At 42.3% G+C, this 17,151-nt stretch overlaps 1 protein-coding gene across 4 annotated transcripts in view; it reads left to right on the top strand.

Moving 5' to 3' along the window:
- The window catches only part of jak1 (Janus kinase 1), a 159,648-nt gene that overhangs the window by 133,874 nt on the left and 8,623 nt on the right, over positions 1-17,151 (top strand). For all 4 annotated transcript variants that reach the window (XM_041207570.1, XM_041207566.1, XM_041207567.1 and 1 more), the window contains 6 exons: positions 571-658; positions 7,283-7,416; positions 8,845-8,980; positions 10,114-10,265; positions 14,928-15,081; positions 15,706-15,800. In XM_041207570.1, the coding sequence (XP_041063504.1) occupies positions 571-658; positions 7,283-7,416; positions 8,845-8,980; positions 10,114-10,265; positions 14,928-15,081; positions 15,706-15,800 (759 nt within the window). The remainder of the gene's footprint in view (positions 1-570; positions 659-7,282; positions 7,417-8,844; positions 8,981-10,113; positions 10,266-14,927; positions 15,082-15,705; positions 15,801-17,151) is intronic.

Raw genomic sequence — 17,151 nt, 5'->3', positions numbered from 1 at the left:
TCTACCCTAAAAGCCCAGGACTTACCTTAGCCTAGGTCCTCTGGAATCCATTGCTATTCTGCTATTCCTCGTGGACCTGCTTGCAATCCCAGCAGTGCCCACTATTGAATTCTGGCGCTGTTGAGACTACTCTTGAGGGCAGGATCTCCTCCCACTCGAGGTGAAAGTCCAACCCTCACCTCCTCAGGGCCACCTGCAGCATGTTATTGCTGCAGGCCAGCCTTGTGGAATGTCGGTCAGTGCAGCGCCGACATTTCTTCGGGGGGGGGGGGCGGGTGATGGGGGGGAGATGGGGTGTGAGCAGTAAAATTCAGCCGCATGTGTTTAAATTCTACCATGAGCTCATCTTTCCCTATACCTGTAATCTCTTCCAGCCATGGAACCCAAGGTTTATAATTTTAAAGCTATCCTGATGTTTTAGTTTTATTACATAATTTTTTTCAGCATTACAGTGCATGAGCTGAAGTTACAAAAACCAGGTCAGTCCTGTGAGACTGAACTTCCTGCTTGAGGATTAATCACCAGTTTTGTATTTTTTTACTAATAAAATAAATGTTATTTTCTCCATAGGCTTTCTTTGAAACAGCTAGCATGATGAGGCAAGTTTCTCACAAGCACATAGTACTCTTACATGGTGTTTGTGTTCGAGATCTGGAAAGTAAGTAACATTTTGTTTTATAATTATTGGAGCCAGGGAGACTTAATTGATTAGTTTACTGTACACTCAGTTTGGAAATTTGCTTTGAATCCAGTCTAGATGTCTTAGGTGCAAGAGCGCTCTCTTTTGTGTACTATACGAAATCAATTTGAATTGGTCTTAACTCATTTTTTTTTCAATTAATTCATAAGATGTTGGTGCTGCTGGTAAGGCCAGCATTTATTGCCTGTTCTTAACTGTCCTATCTAAGTAGCTTCCTAGGGCTATTTCAGAGGGCAGTTAAGAATCAACCACAATATTGCAAATCAGGAGTCACATACAGGCCAAACCTGGCAAGGCAGGCAGATTTCTAAAGGACGTTAGGTAGTTATCTAGGAGAATAGGGACACATCATAATACAGTAAAACAATCAAGTCAGAGGGAGTACAATTGCATTAAGTTTCAGGGGAGTAAGGCAAAGCTGGATGGCCTCTACTTTAATGCCAGGAGTATTACAGGTAAAACGGATGAGTTAATGGTGAGGATTGACACATGGAATTGTGATATATTAGCCATCACTGAGTGGTTGAGGGAGGGGCAGGATTGGCAGCTCAACATTCCGGAATATAGAATCTTCAGGGGAGGGGATAAAAGAGGAGGAGGCATTGAATTATTAGTTAAGGAGTCAGTTACTGCAGTAAGGAGAGATGATATCTTGGAGAAGGCATCGAATGAAGCATTGTGGGTAGAGCTTAGGAGTAAAAAAGGGGCAGCTACATTATTAGGTGTTTATTATAGTATCCCAGATAGCAGGAAATTGAGGAGCAAATATGTGCACAATTTGTGGAGGTGGGTAAAAACAATAACAATAGGGTAATTATATTAGGTGATTTCAACTTTCCCCAACATTAATTGGGATAGACATAGTGTTAAGAGCTTGGATGGAGTGTATTTCTTGAAATGTGTACAGGAGAACTTTTTATGTCAATATGTAGAGGGTCCAACAAGGGATGGTGCATTGCCGGACCTATTTCTGGGGAATGAAGCCGGACAGGTGGCTGAGGTGGTGGTGGAGGAGCATTTTAGTGATAGCGACCACAACATGGTACAGTTTAAGTTTGTTATGGATGAAGAAATAGACAAGTTGCAAAAAAATGTTTTGGATTGGGGGAGAATGGATTTTAGTAAAATAAGGCAGGATCTAGCCTAGGTACACTGGGAATAGCTACTTGTGGGGAAATCTACAGAGGAGCAGTGGGGAGCCTTCAAAAAGGTAATGGGGAGGGTACAGGCTCAACATGTTCCCTCTAGGGTGATAGGAAGGAGTAACAAGCCCAGAGAACCATGGATGACTAGAGATATTCAGGATATAATGAGAAGGAAAAGAGAGGCTTTTAGCAGGTACAAGGGGAGTAAATCAGTGGAGGCATTAGTGGAGTACAGAAAGTACAGGGTGGAGCTTAAGAAAGCAATTAGGAGAGCAAAGAGGGAATATGAAAAAGCTCTGGCTGGTAAAAGTAGGGAAAAATCCCAAGATATGCTCTAAGTATATCAATGGGAAGAGGATAACCAGGGAAAGAGTAGGGCCCATTAGGGTCCAAGGGGGCAATCTATGAGTGGAGCCAAAGGACACCTCTAGAGTGTTGAACAAATACTTCACATCCATCTTCACCCAAGAGAATGAGGATGAAGGTATCGAACTTGGGGAGAGAGACTGCGAGGTTCTCGAGCAAATTGATACAGGGAATGACAAGGTATTGGAGGTGTTGGCAGGCTTAAAAGTGGACAAATCTCCAGGCCCGGATGATTTGTGTCCCAGACTGCTGAGGGAGGCAAGGGAGGAGATCGCAGGGGCTCTGACCCAAATTTTTAATTCCTCTCTGGCCACGGGGGAGGTGCCAGAGGACTGGAGAACAGGTAATGTGGTTCCGCTATTTAAGAAGGGTTGTAGAGATAAGGCAGGGAACTACAGGCCAGTGAGTCTCATGTCAGTGGTAGGGAAACTATTGGAGAAAATTCTGAAAGAGAGAATCTATCTCCACTTGGAGGGGCAAGGTTTGATCAGGGATAGTTAGCATGGTTTTGTCAGAGGGAGGTCATGCCTAACAAATTTGATTGAATTTTTTGAGGAGGTGACCAGGTGTATAAGGGTAATGCAGTTGATGTAGTTTATATGGATTTCAGCAAAGCCTTTGACAAGGTCCCACATAGCAGATTTATAAAGAAGGCAGATGCACATGGGATACAGGGTAATTTGATAAGGTGGATTCAATATTGGCTTAGTTGTAGGAGACAGAGGGTGATGACAGAAGGCTGCTTTAGTGACTGGAAGACAGTGTCCAGCGGCGTACCACAGGGATCTGTGCTCAGTCCCCTATTATTTGTCATTTATGTAAACGACATAGATGACTGTGGGGGGTAGGATTAGTAAGTTTGCGGATGACACAAAGGTTGGTTAACAGTGAAGTTGAGTGTTTTGGGCTACAGGAAGATATAGACAAGATGGCCAAATGGGCAGATAAGTGGCAGATGGAATTTAACCCTGAAAAGTGTGAGATGATACACTTTGGAAGGAGTAATTTGGCAAGGAAGTATTCAATGAATGGCATGACACTAGGAAGTTCCGAGGAACAAAGGGACCTTGGCGTGTGTGTCCATAGATCTCTGAAGGCAGAGGGGCATGTTAGTGGGGTGATGAAAAAGGCATTTGGGATGCTTGCCTTTATCATTCGAGGCATAGATTACAAAAGTAGGGAGTTCATGTTGGAGTTGTATAGAACCTTGGTGAGGCCACAGTTGGAGTACTATGTGCAGTTCTGGTTGCCACATTATAGGAAGGATGTGATTGCACTGGAAGGGGTGTAGAGGAGATTCACCAGGCTGTTGCCAAGGATGAAACATTTAATTTATGAAGAGAGGTTGGATAGACATGGGTTGTTTTCGTTGGAGCAGAGAAGACTGAGGGGTGACCTGATCGAGGTGTACAAGATTATGAGGCGCGTGGATAGGGAGCAGCTGTTTCCCTTAGTTGAATGGTCAATCACAAGGGGACATAAGTTCAAGGTGAGGGGCAGGAGGTTTAGGGGGGATATGAGGAAAAACCTTTTTACCCAGAGGGTGGTGACGGTCTGAATGTGCTGCCTGGGAGGGTGGTGGAGGCGGGTTGCCTCACATCCTTTAAAAAGTACCTGGATGAGCACTTGGCACATCATAACATTCAAGGCTATGGGCCAAGTGCTGGTAAATGGGATTAGGTAGGTAGGTCAGGTGTTTCTCACATGTCGCTGTAGACCTGATGGGCCGAAGGGCCTCTTCTACACTGTGTGATTCTGTGATCTGGTCACCATTACTGATATTAACTTTTTATTCCAGATTTATTTAGTTAGCTAAGTTTAAATTCCCCAGCTATCATGGTAGGATTTGAATTTGTCTCCAGATTATTAGTCCAGGTCTCTGGATTACTCATTCTGTAACATAACCACTACAGGTATGCTACTGTTCCCATTCACTCTGCTGGGTGTCCGTTCAATTGGCAGAAATTGGAACTGCCTTGGTAATCTCATGCAGTGTCCATCAGTTAGCTACTGTGCAGAAATGTAAAATATCACAGTGATACTGTAGGTATTCTTACAGTATTCTTGTGTGTTTTGGCTGAGATAAACTCTTGGGGCAGAAGAGATGTGACTTGTGCTATACTTGAATAAGTGCTCAATACTGGCATTTGTGCCCAAAATGGAAATGTGTTCCATTCCACAGTAATAACATAGCAGCTCTTTATGAGATAAGAAAAGCAATTATGTTCAAAAATAAAAGGTGGAATTTAATGGTTGCGACTGGGGGCTGTCCACCAGCTAGAAAACTAGTGACCCCCCTCCACTCCCCCAGCGGCCATTTTCCGGAGGCCCTTTGGGATTTAATCCCATAGGCACCTACCTTCCTGCCATCAGGCTTCCCATCTCCCATGAAGAGAATTCCCCCCTCCTCCAGAAATCCTAGGGTAGGGTTGCATCAGAGGTCGATATCCCTCTTGAGCTGAGGTGGGGAGGGGAAAATGGAGTAACTAAAGTCAAATTCGGAGATTGTATGAAGAGAATGAAAGAGATGGAAGTTATGGCAGTAATGCCACTGGAATCCAGTAATCCAGAGGCCCAGGCTAATGCTCTGGGGACAGGGGTTCAAATCCCACCACTCCAGCTGGTGGAATTTAAATTCAATTAATAAAATCTGGAACCAAAAGCTAGTCATGATAGCCATAAAACTATCATCGGTTATCATAAAAACCCATCTGGCTTACTAATGTCCTTTCGTGAAGGAAATCTGTCATCCTTACCTTGTCTGGCCTACATGTGACTCCAAGCCCACAGTAAAATGGTTGACTCTTAACTGTCCCTCTGAAATGGCCTAAAGCCACTCAGTTCAAGGACAATTAGGGATGGACAAAAAATGCTGGCCCTGCTAGTGATGCCCAAAGAATAAATAAAGAAAGGCTAAGTGCTGCTGAAGTTGCTGATTTATATAATTGTTACTAGTTATTCTCAATTACATTGTGTTCAATGCATACAAATATGTTTGAAACTCTTGTCAGAAAAATATTGAACGTTCTCTGTGAATGCATGCAAGCATACCTACAGAATGTTGCTATCTGTGGGCACAGGATGATAAGAGAAACAGCAGTAAAACTAAGATTTGTCAGCCTAATATTGAACTCTAGTGGTCTCAAACTATACCTTTAGTGTTGGTAGGCAGCTCATTAACAGCTCTTTATGTTGATTTCAGTGATTGGTGACTGTTGTCATTTTTGTCATTAAGAGTTTGCAGTGCCTACCTTTATAAAGAGGCACGAAAGCTAGACTGTTTGGTCCTGGGGTAAATGATGCACTTCAGTTTCTCTGCTGATGATAAGTCATAGAAGGTGTCAAGTTTACCAATGGACAATGTGTGTTCGCTCTCTAGGGACACCTGGGTGCAAACATAGCTACTGAAGAGAACCATTAGGAACCATTAACATTTAAAGAAGAAATCCAAATACCCATCAATTAACCAACAGGGTTACACCACAAGATTTCATGTTTTTTTTACAATGAAAATATACTTTGTTGTATGTCAAAAAGAATAAGACAAAATAAGCACTATTAATTTAACACTAGAGTTTATAACTCTTATATTGTGAACTCAGTTTTACTTTTTACTGACCCCTCATTCACTTTCATGTGATCGACCCAAAGGTAGGCCACAGAACTCCAGAATTTACTTTCTTTCTCCTCAGCATTCCAGCTAGTCCTAAAGGAACAAATTCTATGGGGGTCCTTCTGTTAGCTTTTTGTCTACATGACCCTCCACTTCTTTAAAGACCTCAGTTTCTTGTGTGGGTTGCTGGCAGACATCCAACTGCTTTCCCATAGCTGTCCAAGCTAATTCTGCTGACTGCTTTCTGCCACAAGGCTCTGTGAGGACCACTGTAGATTTTTCCACTAGCTGCAAGTTAGAGCAAAATAGGCCAGCTCCTTTCCCCTCAAAACTCCAAACCGAGATAAAATCCCATCCACATTCCATCTGGTGAACAATTAAGTTGTTATATTTTGCTTGAAGTTCAGGCCTAACTGACTATCCTCTGCTGTTGGTTCTCTCAATCCGGTGAGATGCAGTCTTTACCAAAGCAAAGCTACAACTGCTACAAACCATAGCTCCACTGTGAATTACTGTCACTATGGCAACGTGGCATGCTTTGGGATAATTCAACAAGAAATGCAAACAAATGATCTGATCTTCACCATAACTGTTTAATTCTGTAACCCATATGAATAATTTATATTGTTAGTAGAGTTTACAACCCTATCTCCAGACTCCCTGGCTCCCTTACACAACTTAGAGATTGACTCTGATCTTGCAAGTCAAACACAGGCTAACTTTTAACTGTAATAAACTTGAAGCCTGATAAAATTGCATTTGCCTCAAGCTTGCTTATCAGTTTCTCAATTTCTGCAGTTAAAACTTTAATTCCTAAAACTAAAAGTTATATTCTTAAAACATATGAATTATCAACTAGATGTTTGCAACACTTGTAACAAGATTGTTTGACTATTAATATAATTTCTCCAGCTAAAGCAGGTGTTGAATGTCCAAAAAAAAATCATTCAAACATATGAGTCACCCATAATAGCCTCTGGAGCTTCTACTGAGCCACTTTAAGATAAAGAACTGGATGATGATCCATTGTTCCTTGGCGATCCAAAAGAAAACATTTAATATAATAAGTTATCTGTAATCCCCGATGATAACTAAGATATACACTCATTATACACTTAGCAATATCTCATCTTATAATTTTGGCTCGGTAGAGTTAGGTTGATGCAAATAGCATGTGCCTGAATAAAGATTGCTGTCCTCTTTCATGATGTCACTGGAGCAGAGCTTAATGATGCCAAATTCAGGTCAATTGTGTTTAAATTGGCTGCTCTCAGGCCGCCTTAAATGAGATACATTATATGCACAAGTGCATATAAATCTTACTTTAGGAACTAAGTGCAAATCAAAAATTAAAATTCCTCTTTATGACTCCTACAACCTCCAACTAAAAGGGAGGGAAAACAGAGACAAGTATAAAAATGAGAATGAAAATTATATTTGCTTTATAAATTTTTCCAGATATCATGGTTGAAGAATTGGTTGAGTTTGGACCACTTGATTTGTTTATGCATCGAAAGAGTGAACATCTTTCAAAGAGCACACCCTGGAAATTTTTGGTTGCTAAACAGCTGGCAAGTGCACTGAGCTATCTGGTAAGATTACCATGTTCTGTCTGTTAACATACGTGTGTGCTTGGATTCTGTGACATCTAAGTTACAATAAAGGGAAAGTATGGCCTAAGTAATTCTGAATACCAAAGCAGGGGGATATTGATAAGACAGTGGAATGGGGATGGAATTCAGCATCAGTAACCGAGAGATCTTACATTTTAGTTTTAGAAAAAGAAAAATGTATTCTGAAATGGGAGCAAGCTGGATGGTGTGGAAGGGCCAATAGGATTAGGATTTCAGGTTCACAGGACATTAAAAGTAGCAACTCAATTGAATAAGGCTGTAATAAAACTGATGGAGTACTGGATTTCCTGTTAAGAGGTATAGAATATAAAAGTCAAGATATAATTAGTGAATCTGTATAAAACCTTAGTAAGACCACAGTTGGAGTACTGACTATAGTTTTGAGCTCCATACTATAGGAAGGATACTGAAGCAATAGTGAAGGTACAGCACAGATTCACCAGGATGCTGTCTGCTATCGGGAAATACGAACATATGGAAAGACTTGGAAAAACTTGAGTTCTTTTTATTAGAGGAGATAACAGGGTGATTTAATATTGATATTTAAAATTATTATGGGATGGGCTGAGTACATGGAAACAGACTATTATTGGTAACTGAGGGCTCTAGAAAAGGGGCCATAGATGTAACATTACATATAGAGTGATTTAGGACAACATGCGGGAGAAGCTTTCCTACACAGAGGGTTGTGAGGTTGTCGATTGCAGAGTTAGTGTTTGAAACAGAGACCATGTCAACTGTTAAGAATATGTTATATAGTTGGTTGATTAAAGGGATATGAGAACAGGGTGGAAACATAGTCAAGATACTGATCATGTGAAAGAAATGCCAACATTGACTGGTCCTTATTGTGTTTTAACTTCTATGTAATTAAATTGCTTAATCATAAATGCTACAAAGAGCAATATTCATACATCATTAATCTCTCTCAGCTGGGCCTTTGTCTATTTAAACTCTAGATTTGTTGATTAGAAGAGATCTGGGAATAGCTATTTTATGTGGAACTGACCCCCGATGTGATGTGAAGTTTCACTTTAGTGATATGAAGAAGGTCAATAGGCCACATGCAGCAGTCTCTCTTTATGTTTGGGTGGGACATGATGCTTCCCTCGCTTGTGTATCTGTGATGGGGGCAGAAAGTCAGGTTTGAATAGTAGTGATAAGGGATGGATGGATATTTTTCAGTTTTGCTTGGTTGCCTTTGGGAACCAGGAAGTGTTTCTGCAGGACTAAAGATTAGCTGGGGTGATGTGAGTCTTGATAGATTGAACAGCTTTTTCTAATTTCATTATTTCTTACATAATTATTACATGTGGCGATAAACTGATACATTTATTCATTTTAAACGTCAACTATTGAACTAACATGGATCATTTTTATGAACAGGAGGACAAGAATTTAGTGCATGGCAATGTTTGTACAAAAAATATTTTGCTGGCAAGACAAGGAATTGAAAATGATGGAGGTCCATTCATCAAACTGAGTGACCCAGGGGTTCCCATAACGGTGCTGTCCAGAGAAGGTAATATTTTCAGAAATAAGTAGAATTGCCTCAGTTTACAATTTTAGAAACAAAATGGAGTGGCTTAATGTAGCATACAATAGAGGCAACACTGCTTCCCTTTAGCTAAAATAAACAAAGGAAAAGATACCCCTTGTTTACAACTTTATAGACAAGTAGTATGTCTCATGTGAAGTTACTTATGAGTCGAAGGCTGAAGTTAGGCTTTATCTCTGGTGAAATGAGTTTGAAGGAACCAGATTTACGTGAAGACTGTAAGCTGCAGTTGAGGCTTAAGGTGAGGAAGGGCCCAAACTGATGTTCAGGGGGGCAGGTATGGGAGTGGCAGAGGTGGACAGAGGTTCAGGGTGTGAACTAGATTTGGGCTTTAGCATGGAAGGACAGGAAAAGTGAATCTGTGAAGGTAATGGAAAGCACTGTGACTCAGGAGTGTGATCCCTTATCCTTTTCGTTAAGGCAAGAATTCATTTTGCCACGGCAATTGACATGAATTAAAAGTAAAATTCTTTAGTTTGTAGTAGCACAATGCCCTCACCAGTATGTTGTACCATTCAAATTATATCATGGGATGTGACATACACTTGATGCTCTCCATCCTAGGGCAGGGGAAGTACTGGACATGGACCCAGTTGGTAACATTATTCGCTAAATATTAATCCTGCTTTATGCCATTAGCCAAACTCAGCCCATTTGACAGTAGCCTCATTACCATTGGCCTCAGTGTCCCTTTGTTAAAAAGGGCCAAAATTAGGCAGGATTCCAGCTCTTAACCAACAACCGCTGCTTTAAATTGTCCATATGTGGATAGCATTGGGCTTAACTTCTAATTCCAACATAGTTGAACAGCAGGACAACACTCATTGTCTGGACTCATACACTGAAAAGGCCATTGGAAAAAAAGGCATCCATGGAATTATACTCAAGCGTGAGTCAGTTTCAGAGTAGGGTGACATCCCTTAAATCTATATTAAGTATGTAGGCCAGTTACCAGCTCCCTGATTCATATTACAACCAGTTCAACAATCTTCCTCTTTAAAGAAAATTCTCAATTTTACAAGCTTTTAATTTGGGATCAAAAAAGAACTTTGTAGGAAAATGCTCCCTGGATGTTTAACTGTATTTTACTGTTCTAGAACGTGTTGAGCGCATTCCATGGATTGCTCCAGAATGTGTAGAAGACTCCAAAAACTTAAGCATTGCTACAGACAAATGGAGTTTTGGGACAACCCTGTGGGCCATCTGTTATAATGGAGAAGTGCCTCTAAAAGATCGGAGCTTGGCAGAGGTAGTTAATTTTAAGTAAATTATCACATGCTCACCTTTGCTCCTCTCTCTTTCTAGAAATATATATTTAAGTCTGTGCCACTTGACTTGCTGTTAATACGTTTTTATCATACTTTTTTGTGCCACCTTTCTCTTTATAAGTTTCTGTGTCTACATTTAGAATAGAAAGGCCAATGTAAACATGACATTTTGTGAAATTTGGCTGCTGACTCCTCAGTTATCAATGTTTTGTCTTTTTTTTATTTTTGTCAGTAACTGAAATTTCTGTGGCCGGGATTTTCCGACCACATTTGCGGTGGGCATCATGGCGGGCAGGAGCATACAATATGGTTAGAGGGCCAAAAATCAGTTTTACGTCATCGTGAAACCAGTTTGCAATTGTCCGCTCCGCCCGTCGATGGTGGGCCGTGTTTCCCATGACAACGTGTTGGGAATGTCATATTAATATATTTCCATTTATAAGCCTTGCTGGCTGGAATCCACCCCCGCCCCAACACACCCCCACGCTGGATCATCTGGGCACGTTGGTGTGCAATTAGAATGACGTGTTTCACAATGGGATATAAGTGACGTGCACCTGGCGACCTGCACTTCGCTTGTGACTTTGGGGTTCGTTCACCTACCTTACATCGCACAGCGCTCACAGGAATCAGCGCCAGCATTTGCAGGCATCACCACATTGCTTTCAGGTGGATGTCACAGGCAATTCTCTACCTACCAGACCAGCAGTAGGACAGGGGTGGCTTTTAGTGGGCTGCAGGGCTAGGCCTGTACTGGGGTTTACGAATGAGGAAGTTTGCACTCAGACTCATGACTGGGGGAGGGTGAGTGGGGGGCTATACGTTGAACAGTGTAAATGGCCTCTAGATGGTGAGTTCTACATTGGCCAGAGGCACATCCACTTCAAAATGTTCAGGGGCTAACAAACAGACATGCAGCAGGATCAAGAAATACAGGGGGAGGATTGAGAGGACTGTGAAGGAGGGAAACCTGAACATGAAGCTCCTCCAGGATGATGAGAGGGGTTTCCACACTAAGCTGGTCTGACAGTGAGAGCTCAGCACCACCATCTTCCAAGCTGCAGTGATAGCGCAGGACAAAATTAAAATGAGGGGAAGTTCTGCTGGTGGGGGCTCTGTGGACAGATTGGAGGGAAGGTGCATGCACTGGGGGGCTGATTAAAGGGGCACCCAGCTGAACTGTGCACTCCCAAATGGAGAGAGAGACACAGCTGAGACATGTTAGGAACCTTTCAATGACAGCGCACGGAATCAGGAAGGTGAAGCAGTGATGCCCATTCATGCGAGACTAATCCCGCAAAGTGGCACTGATCGATCACCTTTTAACCCCTTGTACACTCTGAAAGTGGAAACACTGTTGACTGACAGCAGCACACACAAGCTCTGAGTATGGGTTCATGGTGTGAAAACCCTGCCGGAAGACAGAGAGCACATGGAGTTGAACAATATATGACCCTTCTCCATGCATTAACACATCTCTCCTTGTACACTACACCATCACCTTTCAAGAATGCAAACAAGATAGGAGAACACCTCTGCCTCAATCTTACACAGCCAAGAATAAAAATGACATGACTCCGCCAAGCATGTGAATGAGGTTTGTTGCACAAGGCATCACTGATATCAAGAATGATGTGAAAAAGGGGCACACACTGTGGTGATATAGAAGCACCTACTTTGATGAGAGACCCATGATAGCGACATGTGCAACAAATGGGGGGAGGGACCATGGTATGTCACCTGAGTGGTTGCAACACAGCTCATCATAACAAGGAGGCATACACAAGAGACATGAAATGGGTGCGATTCTATTTACACATGTGAACACCGATGCCATTGTTGTGCAACTATTATTTTCTTGATTCCCTAATCCTACTGTTAAGTCTGAGTACATCCCCAGCATCCACAGCGGAGATGGAGGCAGCCTGCTGACTGCTGTATCCTGTTGTCTGTGATGATTTTGGTAGGCATTCTCTGGAAGGCCAAGCCATGGAGGACCCTGGCCTGCTTCAGGAATCCTGCTGTGGAGCAGGTGTACCCTCCTCAGCCTGTGGAGTTGGAGGTGATGGGGTCACACAAGAGGATTGGGATCGGCCGGACAGTCTCAGAGTCACTTCGGTGAATGGCCCTGGGATGTCCAGCTATGAGCCCATACTCAGAGCTTGCGTGTGCTGCTGTCAGCCAACTGTGTTTCCACGTTCAGAGTGTACATCTGCTAAGCTGATCAATAGGTGGGGCCACCTTGCCACCTCATGGTGATGAAGCCCGGCTCTCAGCTACATTATTCTCCTGGAACTCATACGTCCAACCTTGAACGTCTCTTACCCCATAGCTGTGTGTCTTGTGGGGACAAGGCTCTTGGCACAAACTCGGGATACAGCGCTGAGCGTCCCTCACCTGAGCACTCACCGGGGTCGCTAATTGCAAATGGTTATTTCTGACAGGCAGTAGAGGCTCTGAACATGCTCTGAGGTCCTCCTCCCTACGGGTGCCCAAGGGCCCCAGGCTGACTCCTCGAGGGGAAGGGGCAGCTCAAGTGAGATCGAGGTGCCCCGCACCCCTCTCACATTGATACTGATGGAGACCACCAATGCCTACACGAATGAAGTGCGGCTCCTGCAGCAGTGCAGGACTGATGTAATGGACCGAGGTCTGCATAGTGACCACCATCCTACCTGTCTTGACCTCGGTGCATTAGCATGACGGCGCAGTCACCTCAGACTGAAGACCGATGGACTCCTCCATCATCCGTTGCAATCTAAGGAACTGATTTAAGACCGAGTCCAGAGGCTCGAAATCTGGCTCAGCCTCAGCTGAATCGTGGACTCCAGCAGTCCTCCAAGTGCTGGCGACCTCCAATGTCTCTATCCCTGCTGTGAACCAGATTATGTGCTGTGCTCACCACATCGTGACCCCAAGCCTGCACCAGATCGAGGTCCCACCAAGGTGTGAGGCTCTGCATTGGTGGCGGGTGTGGGCGAGTGCTATGACAGGTCTTCAAGGCTGCTGTGTTCTGGTTCCTCATCTGAGGTATCTCGGGGCTGGAGCTGAGGGCTTGGCTTGCTGAGGGCATCGGTGGCTTTGTAGAGGTGCCTATGAAAGTGCACGGCAGCCTAGTTTAAAAAAACAGGAAAGTGCATTCACAGTAGTGTGCACTGATGGATGATCTGGAGCAGGACCCTCACATGAAGGCTGGCTGCTGACCTCAACATCGCCACAGGCATGGTCTACATCCTCTCTGGTCAGCTCGATGACTATGTTCTCGAACTCCAGTAGGACCTTGAGTTCCAGCACTCCAGCCCCAGCCTGGGATCTTGCCGTGTAATTGTGCACAATCTTCTCCTGCATAAAGACAGATGGAGAAGGTGTGAGAAAGATGTTGGTGCGGGTGGTGAGTGATGCAGTGGACAGGATGAGGACACAATCTGTAGAGGAGATGAGGGTATGTGTAAGAGAGTGAGTGGTGATGTCCATTGAACTGGCAGTGAGTGAGACCCCTGTGATCTTCTGATGGGCTTGTGAGTGTGAGAATTTAGAGTGATGAGATGGTTAACCTTGCCTGGTGGCATGGATGAGATCATTCATCCTCTTTCTTTAGTGGGTGGCTGACCTCTTCTGTGCAGCATTGGCACTGATCACCACTGCCACCACCTCCCAGGCCTCTGTGGTGAGGTTTGTAGACTTCCTGTGGCCAGAATGGGGGTAGAGGACATCACGACGAGCCTCCAGTGTCCAAATGTGTTCCAGTGAGGTGTCACTGAACTTTGGTGCTGCCATCTTCTTGGCTTTTGGGGCCATGTCTTGAGTGAAGCAGTCCTGGGCTGCAGACATTGAGAACTGTGCGGATGGTTGCATTTTGAATATGGCACCTAGACTGAGGAAGAGGTGAGGTCATGGACGTGGTGGGCAATTTAGAGGCCACCCTGAATTGCAGTACAGTATGTTTCCGTAACTGCATAATTAATGAGGCAGGAAACGGAAAACCTGCCATTGTAGCCAATGGAAAAAAAAACATGATTTTTTTTCTGCCCACTACCACACAGTGCAATTCAGGGAAGATCCCACACTATGTCTAAAATAAGTGTTTAACAAAGTAAAATAAATACTTCATAACTACAAGATTAAATTTATTGATTGAACATTCCCTCCCTTCACCACTGATGCATAGTGGCAACAAGGTGTACCATTTACAAGGCATTGCTAGAAAGGCCAGCATTTATTGCCTGTTCCTAATTTCCCTTGAGCAGGTAATGGTACTCTGCCTTCTTGAACCACTGCAGTCCATGTGGTGTATGTAGGTCCATGCACGATGCTGTTTAGGAAGGGAATTTCAGAATTTTGGCCTAGTGACAATTAAGAAAATAAGAGAAATCCAATCCATTTTCACTGGGATTTACTACAACTTTGGGAACTATATACAAGACTAAAAGAAGAAAATTATAGTTTTGTCGTACTGGTCTTTCTCAAATTTCCTTTCTTGTAGCATTTCCAGACTTGTAAAATTCAAGATTGGCATCACCTAATTTATTTATTTATTACATTTTCTCCCCATCTCTTTTTCGCCATGATGATATCCTGCACTTATTGTACCTAAAATATGTGATGCACATATTATAATGTTTTTCTGTTTGTTTATGTCACAGAAAGAGAGATTCTACGAGGCTCGGTGTAAGCTCACTCCCCCATCCTCTTGTAAAGAATTGGCTGAGCTAATGCAGCAATGTATGACCTACAATCCACCCGAGCGACCATTCTTCAGGGCTATCATGAGAGAGATCAACAAATTGCAAGAGCAGAGTAAGAGACTGTAATGTCAGAAATAATTTTTCCGCATATAGCCAAAAACAATTGTTTCTATGTAAATCAATGGTATATATATATATATATTATGACCAGGGCATTTGCACACCTGAGCCCTTGGCACACTTGTTACTCCAAGTGCCCAGGGACCTCCTTTCATGGCCTGCTTTACATTTAGATGTTGTGACTGAAATCTAGTGGTGTTTGTTCTTTTTCTTATCCTAAAGCAAAGAAAAGCAGAGAAACTCTGTTAGGAGGCAGAATTGTCCTATCTTCCATAAAACAAGTGAAAAGGCATTATCAAAAAGGACCCGCATTAGAGATCCTTTAGGTTTGTCTTGTTTCTGTGCAGGAGCGTTTTCTCTTGACCTGGTAATTACCCACAGTAATATGATTCTAATTGTGTCACTTCGTGAGGTATCACAGGCACCCGACACACATTTCATCATTCCACAGTGCCATATGTTTAAGCATGGCTAAAACTCGAGCAGGATATTGCTTGTGATTGAGGATGTCAACAAACCGTTATTGGCACTGTCATAAAGTTACCTAAGGAAACAAATAATGTTAATCATCTGATCTCTTACTTTTTATTTTAACTGATCCTTCTTGAATGGTCAGATCCAAATATAGTTCCTGAAGATAAGCCCAAGGCAGAAATTGATCCGACACAGTTTGAAAAAAGATTTCTCCGAAGGATAAGGGATCTGGGTGAGGTAAGCAGCTGGTTTTATTTGCATGTGATTTAGCACGCTGCACCTAGAAATAGTGAATCTTTTAAACTACTGCGTGAAAGTTCAAAGGCAGGAAATCACCAAGTTTGATCAGGACAGGAGAGAAGGTAAATTAAAAATTAATCAGCTGATACCAAATTTGGACATTTGTAGGTGAAAGAGAAGACTGAGGAAGTAAGCAGTTTCATAGTTTTGAGGTGTAGAAAAAGAAAACTATAATACAGTGAAATAGATCGTGATGCATTGAGTTTATTTGCTTCAAATTTGATTGCAGAAGAAAATGGATAATGTAGATGCAAACAGGTTTTTGAGAACAAAGATACAAAGTTAACAAACCTTAGCTTACCTTTGAGATCTGAAGGACTTCTTCTTCGAAACAGTGATACGTGTAGATTAGATTCTCACTTAATGCAATGTTGAATAATACCTTTTGTAAAAGGTCGGATTAAATATTTGGATGGTAAAATATATTGGAGCTATGGAAGTACTTTTTCAAAGGAAGGCAATGATCAAAGGTATGTAATAGATGATATAAAGTTAGATAGGTATTCCAGAGTGTTGCTTGATTTACCTTTGGAAACAGGGAGAAAAGTTTGCAGATCCTTTCTCAAAAGATCATATGGGTTGAATAGAGCCCATAATAAAATGGGAATTGTACATGGTGTGTGACATGAGTGAGCTTGATGGATCCAATGGCTTTTTCACATTACATACCTTTTGCAATAATTAAGAGTTATCAACACTGGTAACTTAATGAACCTTATAACAATTTAGCCAAATTGACTTGTTTTAAGTTGTTTGTCAGCAAACGTAGAATATCAATGCTCCAGTTACAAAGATAATCAGATTTGATTAAAGGGCTCTTCTTAAAATTAATTTGGCCTCAGCTGGATGATATCTCTCGATTATTTGTTTGATTTTCGGACAGAAACATTCAATCCTTAACTGAATAAATGGAGCCTTTTGACTGATTTGATTTCCAAGTAAATGTTTATTTCAAGAACTGAGAATTGGAGAATTACATCAAATTTGTAAAATACAATTGCTGAATGAAGCCACTTTTTATTCCAATCATTGTAAAGTTCTGAGTATTTCCAACATTTTCTGATTTAATTTCCGATTTCCAGCATCTGGAATATTTTGCTGATAAGTAGAAACATGTTTGACTCAAATTTGGATGCTTGGTTAATTTTAGACCAATCTGGGTCCCCACCATTCAAGATTCCCACCGTAATTGTCTGTTTTCCAGACATTACTGTTCCTTTGGGGAAAGGAGCATGAAGAAGCAGCATTTTGAACTCATTGTTACATTGGCTATTAACAAAATGGTATT

Source organism: Carcharodon carcharias, chromosome 16 (genome assembly GCF_017639515.1).
Source record: "Carcharodon carcharias isolate sCarCar2 chromosome 16, sCarCar2.pri, whole genome shotgun sequence".
NCBI classification, from domain to species: domain Eukaryota; kingdom Metazoa; phylum Chordata; class Chondrichthyes; order Lamniformes; family Lamnidae; genus Carcharodon; species Carcharodon carcharias.
Note: the sequence above shows the minus strand (reverse complement) of the source record. Positions and strands in the feature narration are given on the sequence as shown.